We start from the raw sequence: 17,501 nt of genomic DNA, 5'->3' as shown, positions 1-17,501 counted from the left end.
AAGGTTTTGTGGTTCTACACCATGTAATTCATTCGACCTGGGCAGGTTGAATTCCCAATGATTGGAGTAGAGCTCTCATTGTACCCCTCTATAAAAAAGGGAATAATGCTGATTGTGAGAATTACAGAGGAATTTCTCTACTGGGTGCTCTAGGTAAGATTTATGTAAGCATAGTTGAAAAGAGGTAGAGAAAGATTGTGAAAGAGAAACTTGGAGAAGAAGAAGCTGGGTTCAGGATCATATTTTCGGTTTAAGACAAATAGTCGAGAAATCATGGAAATATCACAAGGATCTGTATTTAAGTTTTTTAGATTTGGAAAAGGCACATGACAATATGCCTAGAGAAAAACTTTTTAAAACATTACAATTATATGGGATGAATGGAACATTATACAGAATGATAGTCTATATTTAAGTCAGTCAGCAATTAGAATTGAAGGAAATATAGAAAAATGGTTTGATGTAAATTCAAAGGTAAGACAAGGGTGCACATTATCTCCACTTGTATTCCTCATCTATATGGATCACATTATGAAAGAAAGTGGCATTAGGCTATCAGAATTGGAGATGTCAAATTTAGATCTATGTGTTTTATGCAGCTAATGATGATGTTCTCGTAAACACATCTAGTGCAAGTTTCCAGGATTTTCTAACTAAACTGAATAACAGCTGTAACAAATTTGGTATGAAAATCAGCAATAAAAAGACGAAGACTATGAAAACAGGCAAGAACATAGAAAATGTCAGCTGCATTCTGAATGGCAACTCTATAAAACAAGCAAAATATTTCAGCTATTTAGGCCCAGTTTTTAGTGAAGATGGCAGGTATGATGGGTAGCCAAATGAATAAATTAATGTGGAATAAGAGAGAAATTAGTCAAAACACCAAACTAGCAGTATACAAGACAGTGTTCAAACCATTTTTAAGTTATGGATCTAAGAGTTGGGTTATAAAGTGTTTGATCAAAGACTAGAGACCATGAGGATTCTAAGAAACATCAGAGGAGTGAACCAATGGCATTAATGTCAAAATCGTATTAAAAATGAAGATATTAGAAAGTAATATGACACTATTAGCATTCAATTTACATAGAATGGGTGAGGAAAGGTTTGCCAACCAGGTGTTTGATGCCAAGATGGCAGGAAAGAGACCAGAGGAAGACACCAAGGTCTAGGTGGATTGATTTAGTCAGAACTGTCTTAGAAGAACGAAATTATAGATATGATAATATTGCAGCGTTCACAAGTAATGGACTGATTTGAAGAAAAACTGTTGATAGGAGATTAATCTTAATCATGTACTGTTGTCATAGTAACCTGAACATCCCACAGGGATACATATCAGAAAAGTGATGGTGATGATTATATATAAAATATAAAATGAAATAAAAATAGAAAAAAAAAAATCCTTAGATCACCCACGATACAAATGTTTATTTACAAAAACCTTTTATGAATGAACCTCCAATAAAAATAAATAAATAAAAAACATCTTCAAATATACAAATTATAAAAACTGTTTTTTATCTTCCCTAAGAAACAACAAACTTAATAAAACAAAAAAAGAACAATAACACAGAGCAACATATTACTGGGTAATAATATTGTTTAATTTAACTGCCAGCCTAGTAACAATACTTGTTAGTCTAGATTCACCATTTGTTCTTTAAAATCATGTTAAATTCAAAATTAACTAGACTGCTATATCCCAATCCCTGACTATCTATGAGGGTGGTCTGAAAAGTTATCGGCCTAACAATGAAAAAACGAATTTATAATTTCAAAATTATTTTTATTTTTCAACATAATCTCCCTTAAGACTAATACATTTATTCCAGCGATGCTCAAGCAGCATTATCCCGTCCCTGTAGTGGTTGTCAGTAAGATCTGCAAAATACTCGTCTACATCTGCAATCACTCTTGATTCGAAGAAAAACGCTGACCAGCAAGGAAGAGTTTTAGTTTTGGGAAGAGACAGAAGTCAGAGGGAGCCAAATCTGGGGAATAGGGTGGATGTTCCAACAATTTATAGTACAGACCCCTTAATTTTCCCATTGTCAAAACACCTTTGTGAGTAGGTGCATTGTCCTGATGAAAGATGATTTTTTTTCTTCTGCAAACCCGGTCTTTTCTCATGAATTTTTTCATTTAGATAGGAATAATATTCCCCGGTTATTGTTTTACCCTATTCAAGATAATTAATAAATAAAATGCCTTTAGCATCACAAAACACCGATGCCATGACCTTTCCTGCTGATGGAACCGACTTTGTCTTCTTTGGGATGAACAACCGGCTTCTGTCCACTGATTTGATTACTGTTTGGATTCTGGTGTGTAATGGTGAATTCAAGTCTAATCCATAGTAATAAATCGAAGCACAAAATCAGTTTTATTCTTGTTAAAATGCTCCAAGCACTGTTCAGAGATTTTCATGTGAGTGTGTTTTTGATCTGCTGTCAGCAAGCACTGCACCCATCTTGCACAAAGTTTTTTCATTTGCAATTCTTCATGCAAAATATATCCTACACGTTCTTTTGTAATGCCTATAGTCTCAGAAATTTCAAGTACTCTGACTCGCTGGTCATCTGATACCATATCGCGCACTTGATCAATGATTTCTGGCACCGTTACACTTTTTGACCATCCTTCATGTGGATCATCTTCAAGGCTGGTACGGCTACGTTTAAACTCCGCAGTCCATTTCTTAATTGTCGAAAATGAAAGGGAAGTGTGCCATAACTTTTATGAACTTTGAATGAATTTCTTTTGTTGTTAAACCTTCTTTTACAAAGAATTTTATAACCACACGATACTCAATTTTATCCATTCAAGGGATACAGACAACACTTTTGCTTCAGACAGCTGTATAAAACAAACTACTTGATAGAATGACTTGAAATTTCACATGGATGCTTATGACAGATGTACCAACTTAGGAAGAAAAAAAAAAAAATCTTGCCGATAGTGTCGCCATCTATGGTCGAAGCCGAGAACTTTTCAGACCACCCTCATACATCTCTCCAAAAAAGGAAACGCAAAAATAAGCATACTAGCAATATTAACAAAAATCCCACTTTGAAATATCTTTACATGCCATACACTTCAGATTGAGAAGGCCTTCATTACTAATTTCAAAAATCACATTGTCTTGATAATTAAATAAAATAAACTAATCCTCTTCTCTCAAACCCACCTAACTCTAATTAATATCTAGCAAACCAAATATCAAGCTGATAACTAGTTTTCTTATCATTATTATTGTTATCATCTGATGACTGTCATGATGTTGGCTGGTTTTCTTGCTACTTTTTTTTGGGTGTTTATATTATCTCATAATTTTAAATTTTATTTTCTTTAAATCCATCACCTTTCAAAACTTATTTTGTTTTCATGGTTTTATATACCCTTTGATATATCATTACTTATGTATTTGGTTTTCACTTTCCACATTATTTACAGCCTGTTCTTCTTAAGAATTCTGTATAAATATCACTATCAACCTGATCTTTAAATTAATCAGGTATGTCTGATTTATTATAATTAAATGTAACTGTAATGCCTATTGGTTGGTAATAAAAAGGGACAGCTCCTTAAATAGACAAGCTCAGCTTTTATTCATACATAATTAATAATTCCAAAACAATTTTTAAAGCAATTACTGTAAATAAAAATAAAATAAAATAAAATAAATTTGGAGTGATTGGTAAGAATTTTACAATTCTTCATTCAAAAAATGCATTTATTTAAAAAGAACAGAAGAAAGTATGGAAATAAGGTAAAGAAAATGGGTTTTTTTTTTTGTGCGTGTGATATCAAAGTTATGTACTATAAAACAAATTAACTCAGTAATGCATGATAAAGTTCTTAACTGTTTTCAGTCTTATATCACTTACCATATGAAATGGAGAGGCAAGGTTACTGTAAATAATAGAAAAGATTTTCTTGCACAATAATTCAGAAAGAAGCTTATCGTGTTTTGTAGTCAATGCATACGATAAATAGAAATCAATACTGTGAAGTAAGGGAACTGAAGATGGATATAACCTGAAAGATTCAAATCAAAATAACACATTTAAAAGTTACATAAATTAAAATTTCATGTTAATCGGTATATTAGTAGATATACAGTTTCTTGCTAGTAGTAATATGATAAGCATTCTTAATGGATCAAGTTAATTTTGAATATTAAAAAATTTCATATCTAGTACATATGATATATACATATTTAAACAGATTTAAAAAAAAAGTTCCCTCAGTATCCATGAATGCATTATCAACATTTTCAGGCACTTATTATAATATTAAGATGCAACCTAATGGAAGAGAAATGACTGAATATTATTGTATTGTACATGTATTCAGGCTTGGAGAGTATATATTTATGCTCCTAACTAGGGATGCACCAAATATTCAGTTTTGCTTCGATACTCGGCATGTTTTTCAGATATTCGGCTTCAGCTGAATTAATAGAAAGATTGATTATTCAGCCACCCAAAGCAGAAAAATTCCTGTTACATGCAACATAACAAATGCAACCAATCAGGAAAAGCCTCCCCTTATCTTAGGCAACTGTTCAAATAGAAGAGTTTCTGATGCTAATTGAGTAAACTTATTCTGCAGTACAATTTCTCAGAAAATTTCTTTCAGCATTTCAGTTTTCAGTTTCTTCGTGAAAGGGTTTTTTTATAAGTCGGAAACGTTTATGAAGAAACCAGACATATGCTACTACAAAAATTAAATTAAATTAAAATTAAAAAATGAAATGATAGTTTTGTTATATCGAAATAGAAGATATTATGCATTCATCTATATTTTATAGCCAAATGTAGAAAGAAAGGGAAGTTTTGAAAATTTACCAGCTAGCTCATTAGAGCAAGACCGGAATCGGAGTTTCCTTGGCTGCACTACTGAAATGACACAAATTCTACCCACAAGCCACATATTCAACTTTTATTAATGCACTAAGTTTCACTAGCCTGAAATGCTAGGCTTCAACTTGACCACTACAAAATAATTACAAATGGTAAGTGAAGACAAACGTTCAGTTCAATGCTGTAATTAATCTATATCAGAAAGTTAAATTCATCACAAATAATCTCTAGGTGGGTGCTCAGGAGTGGTGGTGAAGATTTTGGAAAAATTGGTTAGGGCCCGCATTCAGAAATAGGTTGACAGTGAATATCTATCTACTTTGCATGGGTTTACTAAAGGAGGGTCATGGTTTAGCAACTTGCTCACATTCTATAGCAATGTTACCATTGAACTAGACAAGGGGAATGGATACACCATGATACTTTTGGATTTTGCTAAGGCTTTTGACAGAATACAGCATGGCAGCCTGCTGCATAAATTGGAGAAAATGGGTTTGGGTTATACAATATTAGCATGGATAAGAGGATGGCTGAATGACAGATATCAAAAAGTGGTTACGGGGGATCTGAGTCTGCAAGGCTTAAGGTAACAAGTGGTGTACCACAAGGATCAGTGCTTGATCCACTGTTATTCAATCTGTACATTAATGATATTGGGAAGGATTCGACAAGTAACATACAGTTATTTGCTGATGATGCAAAGATAGGTAGGGTAATCAGGAATGCTGCAGATATGCAGTCTTTGCAGAATGATTTGAATAGACTGGAATTGTGGGCATGGGAAAATGGGTGTCAGTTCAATGTCAGTAAATGTAGAAACTGATGAGGCTAGGGATCTTGGAGTGTTAATAGATAGGAAGTAGTTGAAGTTTAGGGGCCATGTGGCAAAGATTGCAAATACAACTCAAAAAATAATTGCACTGCTGAAATGAAAGTTCACATGTAAAGATAAGGATGTTATTTTGCCTCTTTACAAGGCCTTGATAAGACCTCACAACTATCGTGCACAGGTCTGGTCTCCTGGTTTCTGTTGTGAGAGAGTACAAAGGAGAGTGTTAAAAATGATATCAGGATTGTGGAATACTGATTATGAAGACAGATTGAGAATTTGTAGACTGCAGACACTAGCAAACAGGAGAAAGAGGGGTGATATGATTGAGACTTACAAACTTCTGAAAGGATCATACAGGATTTGAATTCATGGAATCTTTCAATTTATGGAGGGTGGGGAAAGGACGAGAGGGCATCCTTGGAAGCTAAGAATGAAGGCTGCCAAGAAGGGTGTGAGGGCTAGATTTTTCTCTTAGAGGGTGGTGCATGATTGGAATGGATTGCCATTGAATGTTGTGAGTGCAAGCAGTGTGAATGAATTCAAGAATAAGTATATTAGCTGGTGTGTGTATGTGTGTGTGTGTGTAGTATGTGGCCTCCTTCGATGAGTCTCTGACTCCCTGGAAGTGTCTCTTAATAATAATAATAATAAAATATTAACGTATAGAACTGAGAAACTTATATTGATCTTACCTAAATACTGTAATACACAATATTACAGATCATTTATATTCTATAGCAAAACGTGAATGTAAGAAATGTAGAAAAGATTACTTACTTTCGAAAATTTATATAAGGTTATGTTCTTACCAACTCACTGGTAAATTTTTGAAACTTAAATTTTTTTTTTGGTTTTTTCTATAAAATATGGATGGATCCATAATATCATCCATCTCATAATGAGCATGTATTTTCTTACTCACAGATCTAATGTAAATAACTATTTGGGAACATTGATCAAGCGTAAACGGATAAGTATTTTATTATCGACTAGTTTCACCAAACTTAAGCTGTTAGCATCATCGAGGTTCAAGCACTGAGGTTAAAACATATCACAAAATAGATCTTAACTGTAAATTCTAAAAATTATAGTTACAAACTAAAATAGCATTGAACATGAATAATACACGTATCGCATGTACATGATTTACTAGTTGTTGCTAAGGAATGTTCTATAGTTAGTATTAAAGTTCATTTCTTGTGTGTTCAGAGATCTAATTAAGATTTACCGTATCTCTGGAAGTATTAAACCTTGGTTCCTGTTAAGGTTATCTGTAGTGCGTGTGACTGTGGCTGCTTCTTTAAACATTCGAGAGTGGTAGTCTTCTTCTATGTAAGGGGTACGACTTTTACCACTCAATGATATAGTTTGTTATGGAGAAATGTGATGACAGGCCTGATATGTCTTGTCTGTTGTTTTTAACATAACCAATGTGTTCCTTCTGTCTAATCTCGAGGCTTCTCGAAGTCTGGCCGATACCAAAAGTAGATTTCATCTGCCGTTCAGATAAAGCAATCTCGTTATTACCACCACACATAGCAAATGACCTCAGATTAAAAAGTTGCAAAATACTCTCCTCTTCTAGAACCCCATACCAAAACTTCACTTCTCTAGATAGAAGAACCATTCATAATTTGAAGAGAAAGAAAGATATCATAATACTTAAGGCAGACAAGGATAACAGTACTGTGATTTTAAACACCAAGGACTACGAGGATAAAGTCAACAATCTACTGTCGGACATGTCTGTTTACCATATCTTAACGAAAGATCCTACATTAAATAACCACAATGACACAAATGAATTACTATGCAATATGATCAACTGGCCAACAGATCTAATTAAAAAATTAAAATCCATGCACCCTCTAACTCCAAGACTTTATGGGGTTCACAAAGATGGTATTCCTTTACGCCGCATTGTAGATGGCATTAACTCACCTACTTACTTATTGTCTAAGCATTTCTCTAAACTCTTACAACAACATATCCATAACTCAGAGAGTTGTGTCCAAAATTCACAACATTTTGTGGATAAATTAAAAAACATTACTATATCTGAAAATGATCTACTTGCAAGCTTAGATGTCACTTCTCTTTTTACAAATGTTCCTGTGGTGGAAGTTATCAACATCTTAGGCACTTTATTCCCACAAGATATAACCTCGCTGTACAATCATTGCCTAAATTCAAACTATTTACCAACAATTAACTGGCCTGGCAATGGATAGCCCCCCCCCCCCCCCCCTTCACTTTCTTGTGCTGACCTATTTATGGAGGATCTCGAAAATAAAATTCTATCTCAAATAAATCCTAAACCAATAATTTGGTGAAGATATGTAGATGATATCTTCATTGTATGGAACCACAACAAAGATGACCTATTTGATTTTCTCAATAAAATCAACTCCTTTCACCATTCTATTAAATTTACTCTAGAACTTGAAAAAGACAAACAACTACCGTTCTTAGATATCTTAATTAAGAAGCAAGTTAATGGCCTTATGAACCTATCAGTCTACAGGAAACCTACGAATACAGGACGTTATCTACATTTCAGTTCCTCACACCACATTTCTCACAAACTGAGCATAGTACACATACTATAGAAAAGAGCTTCTGCATTACAACAGATGACTAATAACCTTACCTTGATTTGCTACCCACGAAAACTCGTCAACAAAATCCTTTTCTCTGAGCCGCCAAATAGAGAACGAGAAGACACTCAATATATTACAACAATTGCCATTCTGTATGTGAGCAGTATCTCTAACAAGCTCGCTAATCTCCTCAAACCACACAAAATAAGAGTGACATTCAAACCTGTAGAAGCAATTCGTAAACTACTACAATCTCCAAAAGATACCCATCCTTTCTATAAGTATGCTGGAGTCTACAATATCCCATGCTTGTGTGGTTCAAGTTACATTGGCCAGACTTCGAGAAGCCTCGAGATTAGACAGAAGGAACACATTGGTTATGTTAAAAACAACAGACAAGACATATCAGGCCTGTCATTACATTTCTCCATAACAAACCATATCATTGAGTGGGACATAAGTCGTACCCCTTACACAAAAGAAGACTACCACTCTCGAATGTTTAAAGAAGCAGTCACATTCCTTAACAGGAACCAAGGTTTAATACTTCCAGAGATATGGAAAACCTTAATTAGATCTCTGAACACACAAGAAATGAGCTTTAATGCTAACTATAGAACATTCCTTAGCAACAACTAGTAAATAATGTACATGCAATACGTGTATTATTCACATTCAATGCTATTTTAGTTTGTAACTATAATTTTTAGAATTTACATTTAAGATCTATTTTGTGATATGTTTTAACCTCAGTACTTGTACCCTGATGATGCCAATAGCACTTAAGTTTGGTGAAACTAGTTGGTATTAAAATACTTATCCGTTTACACTTGATCAATGTTCCCAAATAGTTATTTACATCCATCATACATCTCAGTTCTATCCTCAAAAAAGAATTTGGTAGTTGTTATATTAAAGGGGAAAAAATATTATTTTCCTTTTTTTTTTTTTTTAAATCAAAGAACATCCTAAATGTCTTCATTTTGCTAATGTAAAATAAACACAAATAAGAGATATTAGGGATACATTCGTTATATACTTAAAACTTGAAGAGTTTCAAATAAAAAAAGGAGAGCTTATTAGAATACAATTATTGGTATTGGAGTTGCCTTAGCATGCAAGAAAAAAACTTTACAAGTTTTGTGCATGAAAAGTATTAGGAGTAGGGTTGTGCCAAAACAGAATTGCTTTGTCATTGAATGAGGATTCTTGTTATTTTATAGTTTGTACCTGATTCCTGATGAGAACCAACAGTTCGAAACAGCTATCAGGTGAATGAAATCTTAATCAAAAGAACTAATAAAAGGCAAATGTACACATGCCTGGACTGTACGCATCTTTTTAGCAGTGCAAGCTAAGATAACTCCAATGCCAAAGATTGTATTCTCATAAGCTCTGCAGTCTGTTTTCGAAACTTTTAAAGTTTCTATATATGTATCTTCATTCATTTATAGGCACATAATTAGGTGAAGTATTATTACACATGCTTTTTAATCTTTCTTCAGTCTGTAATTTGGCTAAAGTGCTAATATTCAGCTGAAACATAATTAACTTTTAAACACTGCAAATTAAACTTTAAAAGCAATCTTTTGAACAAAAAAACATACATTCATTAAAAATTTGTATTAATTTGTAAAGAGTGCATTAAAAAAACATTTGTTTATAAAAATTAATTCAGTATGCTTTGGCCAGTGCTTTTCAGCCAAATTTCAAACCAAATATTCAGTGCGTTGGCCAATTCCGTTTTGGCACAACCCTACTCCTAACACTTTTTTTTAAAATCCATATTCACATATTCTTAGTCCTACAATCCTTTCAAGATGAGTCTATTAAAAAAAAAATATATTCTGAAGATCAATTTCATTAATTTTCAAACCATTAACATCATGAATATTGTTATTTAATGGATGTAAGCCATTAATATATTAAAGAAATACACATTCTACAATTTAACATCTAAATGCTAAAATTATTTATTAATAAACAGTACTTACAATAATAATTCAACAAAGAACTCAGGTGAAAGCATTTCAAAGAAAGTTTCAGGTAATTCTAAGTGGATGAATGCAAGCACAGCCTCACAAAAAACAAAGAGCTTCAGCTTAAGTTGCTGTTCTTGTTCATTGGACTTCCTTGTTAATGTCTGATGCAACAACATCAGAATATCAGCAATCTTGTTTGCAGCCATGTGATGATTAAGGGGTCTAGGAAAATGTAAAGTAGCATTTAGACTACTTACTTTCTAAATAATCATATAATTAATTGTTTACATCACCCTGCTAAAGTAATACAACACACACACACAGAGCAAAAGTGAACATTAATTACCAATGCATTTGTAATGTAATGCAATTGATGAAATTTTATTTTTCACTTGGTTAGAGTATAATAAATTTAGTTTAATCCTTTATCCAAGTGTGAGCAAACAAAGTTTGCACCTGAAAGTATCTTCAGGACTGGGGTAAGGTGGTACAACACCAGGACAACTCCTTGCAAAGGTGGAGCAAGAAACCAACAACTCCTGTCTCAGTATCTCCTATAATGCAAAACACATCTCCTTGCAGATATGTCTAATGTTATGCATTAAGGGAAGGGCCACTACCCAGACTAGTTTCGACCTTTATTGAGGTCTCTTCAGTAGGAGCCAGGCCCAAGTTGAGATACCAGGCAGAAGCATTAGCAGGTCATCTCCACTTATAGGAATTGCCAAATGGTGTGCCACCCTTTTTTAATAAATTACTCTGGATTTAGAGAAAGTTGTTGAAATTTTATTTTTCACTTGGTTAGAGTATAATAAATTTAGTTTAATCCTTTATCCAAGTGTGAGCAAACAAAGTTTGTGTCTGAAAGTATCTTCAGGACTGGGGTAAGGTGATACATAGGTGGAGATGACCTGCTAATGCTTCTAAAATAAAATACATATGAATATAGATCTTCTTCGCTGTTAGTAAGAAGAACTTTATCATCAGCATATTTGATACGGCGATGTTGATTCCATTTACTGAGAAGCCAGTACATTCTTCTGGAGCTTTTCTGATGACTTTCTTTATATATATATATTAAATTTATTTATTTATTGTATGGCATGTACACATGGTTAAAAGGAAATAAAATAAAATACACATGAATATAGATCAGATACAATATATAAAATTATAAATAAAAAGTAAAACATAAACAAGCAAATGAAATACAGGTATTAAATAAATGACAAGCATCAAGCAAAAATGTAGTCATATTTTTACATTTAAATTTTTAATCCAATTGATCACCTCTGGGGATAGGTCAAAAATGTCCTTTAGTTCACCTGGATATGGCATTAACTCATATTCCTGAACTATATGACGAATGGTTTGGGTCTTGGCTCCACAAGGGCAGTGGGGATTCGGTCCCCATTTTGATAGCAAGTCTCAGCATACACCATGACCTGTATGGATCCTGTTAACAGCCTTCCATATATTCCATGCCAGGTCAAATCCAGATGGTTTCTGAAGAACATGTATGCAGCTATGGACTTCAGGTGATACTGCTTGAGTCCACAGTGCATCCCACTTATTCATCAAGCTGGCATTCTGACTGAGAAGATTACAGGCGGTTTTAATGGAAGGTCTTCTGGATTTTAATCTCTCAGATAAAACATCTGGAATAAACTCGTGTATTGGGAGATTTTGGTTATTTAGGATTCTTTTATATTCACAATGCAGAGCTTCATGTCATCGCAATTCTGGAGGAGAAATATGGCTCAGAATGGGGGGGTCATTGTAAGGGTGTGCTTCTGATACAGCCCGTTATTAAGCGCATAGTGAGATTAAGTTGAACATTTGTTGATGTGGTGGCTATTAAGCCAGACAGGGGCACCATACTCTGCTGCACTGTAGACCAGTCCTAAAGCGGTGCAGTAGAGTTGTGGCACTTGAGCCCCATGTAGTACCACAGAGCTTCTGAACTATATCATCTCTATGTTGTTTATATGACAGAGTTCTATCCAAGGTTATTCCCAAGTATTTAAGTGTCAGATTAAACGAGATTAATGTCCCATCAACACATATCTCTGGTTTTTGATTTGCAAGTCTGTTATTAAGGTGAAAACAAGAACATTCAATTTTACCAGGAGATTTGGTGTTAATCCCCATTTTTTATAGAACTGCAATAAGGTCAGCATATCATTTATCAATATTTCTTCAGTTCTTTCTATAGATTTATCACTGATCAGTGATACAGCAAACTTTCTACTAACCATTTCAGGGATGTCTGCGATATAAAGACTGAAAAGTAGTGGTGCTAGCACCGAACCCTGTGTAGCCCATTTTTAAGCATTTTCTGTTTACTGCTACTTCCCCCATTTACCACTCTGAAATATTGATCACATAATAATTTGTTTATGAGGTGCCCCAGTGTTTTCATGGGATGATCTTAAGGAATTTGTATACAACAAAGACTGCAGTAGTCTTCAAGCATCTTTGAAACCCTGCTTCAATGTAAGTTGTTAATCCAAGGGACCTGATCTGTGCAGCTACGATCTTTTCTGAACTCCGCTTGTTCTATTGGAAACCATTCCAGAATTTTCTCACTGATCCTATTCAGAATCAGTCTCTCCAGCAGTTTGTAGGTTGCACTTAAAAGGGCCATGGGGCGATAGCTTTCACTTCTGTCTACTAGTTTACCAGGTTTCAGCACAGCGATGATTTTTGCCCTTTTAAATTCCCTGGGGATGCAACCACTTTCAAGTATGTTGCTATATTAAATAAGTATGGTGAAAGTGGACAGCCTTGCATAACTCCTTTTACAATATGTATTTCTTCTGTTTCCATTTTATTAAATTTCACTATTGCTTTTGTGCCTTGATAATATTACTTAATGAGGTTAATAATATAGGGATCTATGTTAGTTTTTTTTCAAGGAATTTGATCATGTATTTTCTATCTACTGTATCTAAAGCCTGTTTATAATCGATGAAACAGCAATAAAGAATAAAATTGTTTTCTATTGCAAGGTCTGATAGTTCTGTATTACAAAAATTGCATCAACTGTTCCTCTGCTACTTCTGAAGCCTATTTGTTCCTCTTCTAAGATTTCTTCGTAGACAGATTTAATTCAGTTTTGTATAATACGGATGAAAATCTTGTAAGCATGAAGTAGAAAGATAGGCCTATAGTTAGCACATAGGCTTTTGTCATCTTTTTTATAAAATATAATTATTTTTGATATCTTCCAATTTTTAGGAAATTTCTCTTCAAGAATTGTTTTGTTAAATAGGTTTCCTAGGTAATTTATGATTCTTTCTCTGCTTTTTCCCATAAATCTTTGGGAATATTATCAAAACCAGTAGCTTTCTCATCTTTCATTTTGTTGAGTGATTTATATATTTCTTCATCAAGATTTTTTGGTGGTTCTATGGAGCTTACGTTAGGTTATGGTTTGTGCTATTGTTTCCAAAATTTACAGTGAAATAGTTGTATACCATCTTTTCTTTATTTCATATTCCACTTTGATCTATTAGTGTGATTGTTTTAGGAACATATGTTTTAGATATTTCCTGTATTGTTCTGAAAATAGTCTTTAAATCATGTTTTTTATTGGCTTCTTCACATTGCTTGGCTTTTTCTTCAAGGTATTCTTCTTTTTGTTTTTTACATTTTAAATCTATTTCCTTTTTTAATTAAATTGTAGGTATTCCTGTTTTCTGTTGAGTTTTCTTTTGTGATTTTTAGTTTCATTTCTCTTCTTTTAGCAATCGGATTCAGAATTTCACCAGTCATCCACTCATTATTGGTCCTAATGGGATGACCAAGGGCCTCAGTTGCTGATTTTAAAATACCTTCTTTTCCTTCTTCCCATAACTTTTCTATATTTTCTGTTTGATTGTCATTGAGATTTTCTTCCAAAAGTTTCATATATTCTTATTCTTTTTTTATGATTTTCTGATTTTAGTTTTAAAACATCTATTCTTTTAAATTGTGGAGCTGATTTTGTGATTTTAAATTTCAATTTTAATTTTGCTGTTAAAAGTTCATTGTCTATGTCCATATCTATGTTTCTTAGAGTTTTTACACTATTAATTGAGGATTTCCATTTTTTATTTATTATTATATACTTTATACAATTTTTAACTTCTCCATTTGGGGAGGTCCAGGTATATTTATGATTTTTCTGTGATAAAATATTGTATTAGCAATAAATAGGTTATTTAACTTGCAAAAATTTAGTAGCATTTCACCTCGTTCATTGGCTTCATCAATCCCCAAATTTCCCATTACATCTATTTTATCTTCTGTGAATGTTCCAATCTTAGCATTGAAGTCACCCATGATTAAGGTGATATCCATTTTCTTAGTAGTGTTCATTTCGTCTTGAAGATGTTCAAGAAATTCTAGATATTCTTCTTCTTCATGTGATTGATCAGGTGCATATACTTGAATTATTTTTAGGTATATGTTCTTCTCTTTTGTTTTGAATCTAGCTGCTATTATTCTAGAAGATACTGGTCTGATTTCTAGGAGAGAAATGATCAGATGCTTTTTAATAATTAATGCATCTCTTTCTCTGTGTTGTTCATCTTTGAAAAAAATTAACATAACATGTTAAAAGCTTGGAATTGTGTTATTTATCATAAATTGGCTGTAACAAGTGCACACACATTTCACAAATCAATGAGATTTCACAAAATGCTCAGAGCATCCAATGGAAGAAATTAGTTGAAAAACAAAATACCTTTGCTCTAAGAAAATGGTATGATAAGTACATTCCTGTAAATAAAAATTGTATGTATTAACTATTCAGGTATCCAATATTTGTTGGATTTGCATAAATATTGTTAACAGATAATGAACTGTACTAACTATTTTATATTATTAATATATAAACACACCATGTTGATATAAATATTGGTATACCACCATTCTAGAAGGAAACACATCCATAAGTATATTCTATTCAACACATATAGTCTTTACTGTTATATAAAGTAACAGAGATACTCCCCCCCCCAGGATAGATTATACATCTGTACACTATCAATGGTACATAAAAAACATGGACTTCAGAAAAGGTATTTTCATAGTATGAAAATTAACACATGATAAAAAATCATCATCAGGCTAATATGGCAGCACTACATGATTAAAGTTTACATCATAATTAATCTCCAATTTTTCTCCAAATGGTCTATTACTTTTCTGCACTCTAATATTGTCATATCTAATATTTCATTCTTCTGCATGAATCAATCCACCTAGACCTTGGTCTTCCTCTGGGTCTTTTTCCTGCCATTTTGATATCAAACACTTGTTTTGCTAACCTCTTCTCCCATTCTGTTTAAGTGACCAAACCACCTTAAATTAGCCCTGCTCACACATTCTTGAATGGTAACAATGTCAAGTTCCTTCCTAAATGTCTCCACTGATGCAATATGTTAAGGCTCCTAATTTTTCTAAGAACTCTCATATCTGTGGGTCCTAATCTTTGATTAAGTGCTTTATTTCTTAATCAACTCTCAGATTTCACAATTTAAAAATGGTTTGAACACTGTCTTGTATACTGCTAGTTTGGAGTTTTGGCTATTCTCTCTTGTTCCATATAAATTTATTCATCAGGCTACCCATACCAGCTTTGCTTATTCTGTTGTCTATTTCCAGATTTAACCTACCATCTTCACTAAAAACTGGGCCTAAATAGCTGAAATATTTTACTTGTTCTATAGAATCACCAATCTGAATGCAGCTGATTCATATTTTCATAATTTTGGTCTTTTTATTGCTGATTTTTATGCCAAATTTATTCAATTTAGTTAGATAATCCTGAACACTTGAACTAGATGTGTTTAGGAGAACATCATCATCATCATCATCATCTGCATAAAGCAAATATCTAAGTTTGATATCTCTGATTCTAATATCAGGTTTGATGTCAATTTCTTTCATAATGCAATCCATATAGATGATAAATAAGAGTAAAGATAATGTGTCTCCTTGTCTTACACATGATTTTACACCAAACCATCTTAAAATAAGATCGCCCGGAATCAACTATAGGCAACTTTATCAACCAATGGAAATGTGAGGTTACCATCACCAAGAAATGCACAGCGATATCAGATCAATGAAGTTAACATCAAGGAATCAAAGAATGACTAGATGAATAGTAGAAATCCTGGAAGTACAAAATGAAAATGAGCAATCAGTAGTCTGAAGATAGTCTACAGGAATTCTGTTTAATTGTAGGACTCGATGTAAAGCTACACAGTCTTAATTTATATGGGTAGACAACCACACTCAAGCCAAACATTAACTATGGTAATTAATGGTGAAATGATAACCACGGCAAATTGCAATTGTTTGGAGAAAACTGTGACTAGTCCATATAATTGGTGAGTGGATGTAGCTGATGTCCAGGGAATGCCTTATATCTACATGGATCATTGCAGTTGGAGGTGTAATAGTCTGAAGGTGGTTTACTCATGTCTGGACTTGAATGTTTGGTTTATAATCCTGCAAGGATGAAAGCCAAAGATGATGATGATATTTCTGGAAAATGCAGTGCTTCTTACACTGAAGCTGTTTTATAGAACAGGCATATCTCTATCAACACAGCAATGCACCATGACAAAGTAGGTGCCACTTGTAAAAAGATTGAGGAAAATATAAATATGTAAAATCATTACTGGTCTGCTTAGAAGCCTGAAGTGGCTTCAAAAGTTCCATGTTTCATCTCTAGAGCAGTTTCTAGAATATGTAAAAAATAAATAAAAAATACAAAAATTATATATAAAATTAATTTTAAAAAAGTAGGGTAAAAAAATCTTTAGCCTATTCAAGTTACAAATGTACTATAGGTTTATAAAAACCTGTTATGGGTGTTAGCTACATAAAAAAATAAATAAATAAATAAAATAAAAACTTGAATCAATTGCAGGACAGACCAATGTATCTAGCATCTGGATACATTGTGTGTATTGCCCTTTTGGCCATGATCATCCATTTATGACATGCACTCCACTTATAAGTGAGGTATTTTTTGCACCATTCTTTCTTCTGTCTGACTACTTGACTTATAAGTGGAGAGAATGACATAAATGCATAATTACGGCCAAAAGGGCAACACCCACCCACCCACACACACAATGTTTAGGTCTGTGTAATTTAGCTTTCTCTGTCTGAAATACAGTCTATACAGTACATGAACCGAATATATATGTAAAAT

At 33.2% G+C, this 17,501-nt stretch overlaps 1 protein-coding gene across 1 annotated transcript in view; it reads right to left on the bottom strand.

Moving 5' to 3' along the window:
- The window catches only part of LOC150094892 (small subunit processome component 20 homolog), a 468,852-nt gene that overhangs the window by 382,083 nt on the left and 69,268 nt on the right, over positions 1 to 17,501 (bottom strand). Inside the window, exons 10-11 of the mRNA XM_090410975.1 lie at positions 10,298 to 10,507; positions 3,894 to 4,044 (exon numbers count right to left, since the gene is read on the bottom strand). Of these exons, the coding sequence (XP_090267101.1) occupies positions 3,894 to 4,044; positions 10,298 to 10,507 (361 nt within the window). The remainder of the gene's footprint in view (positions 1 to 3,893; positions 4,045 to 10,297; positions 10,508 to 17,501) is intronic.

Source organism: Typopeltis vanoorti, chromosome 21 (genome assembly GCF_054136105.1).
Source record: "Typopeltis vanoorti isolate ZY-2024b chromosome 21, IOZ_Tvanoo_1.0, whole genome shotgun sequence".
Lineage (NCBI taxonomy): Eukaryota > Metazoa > Arthropoda > Arachnida > Uropygi > Thelyphonidae > Typopeltis > Typopeltis vanoorti.
This window is presented reverse-complemented; position numbering and strand designations above follow the sequence as displayed.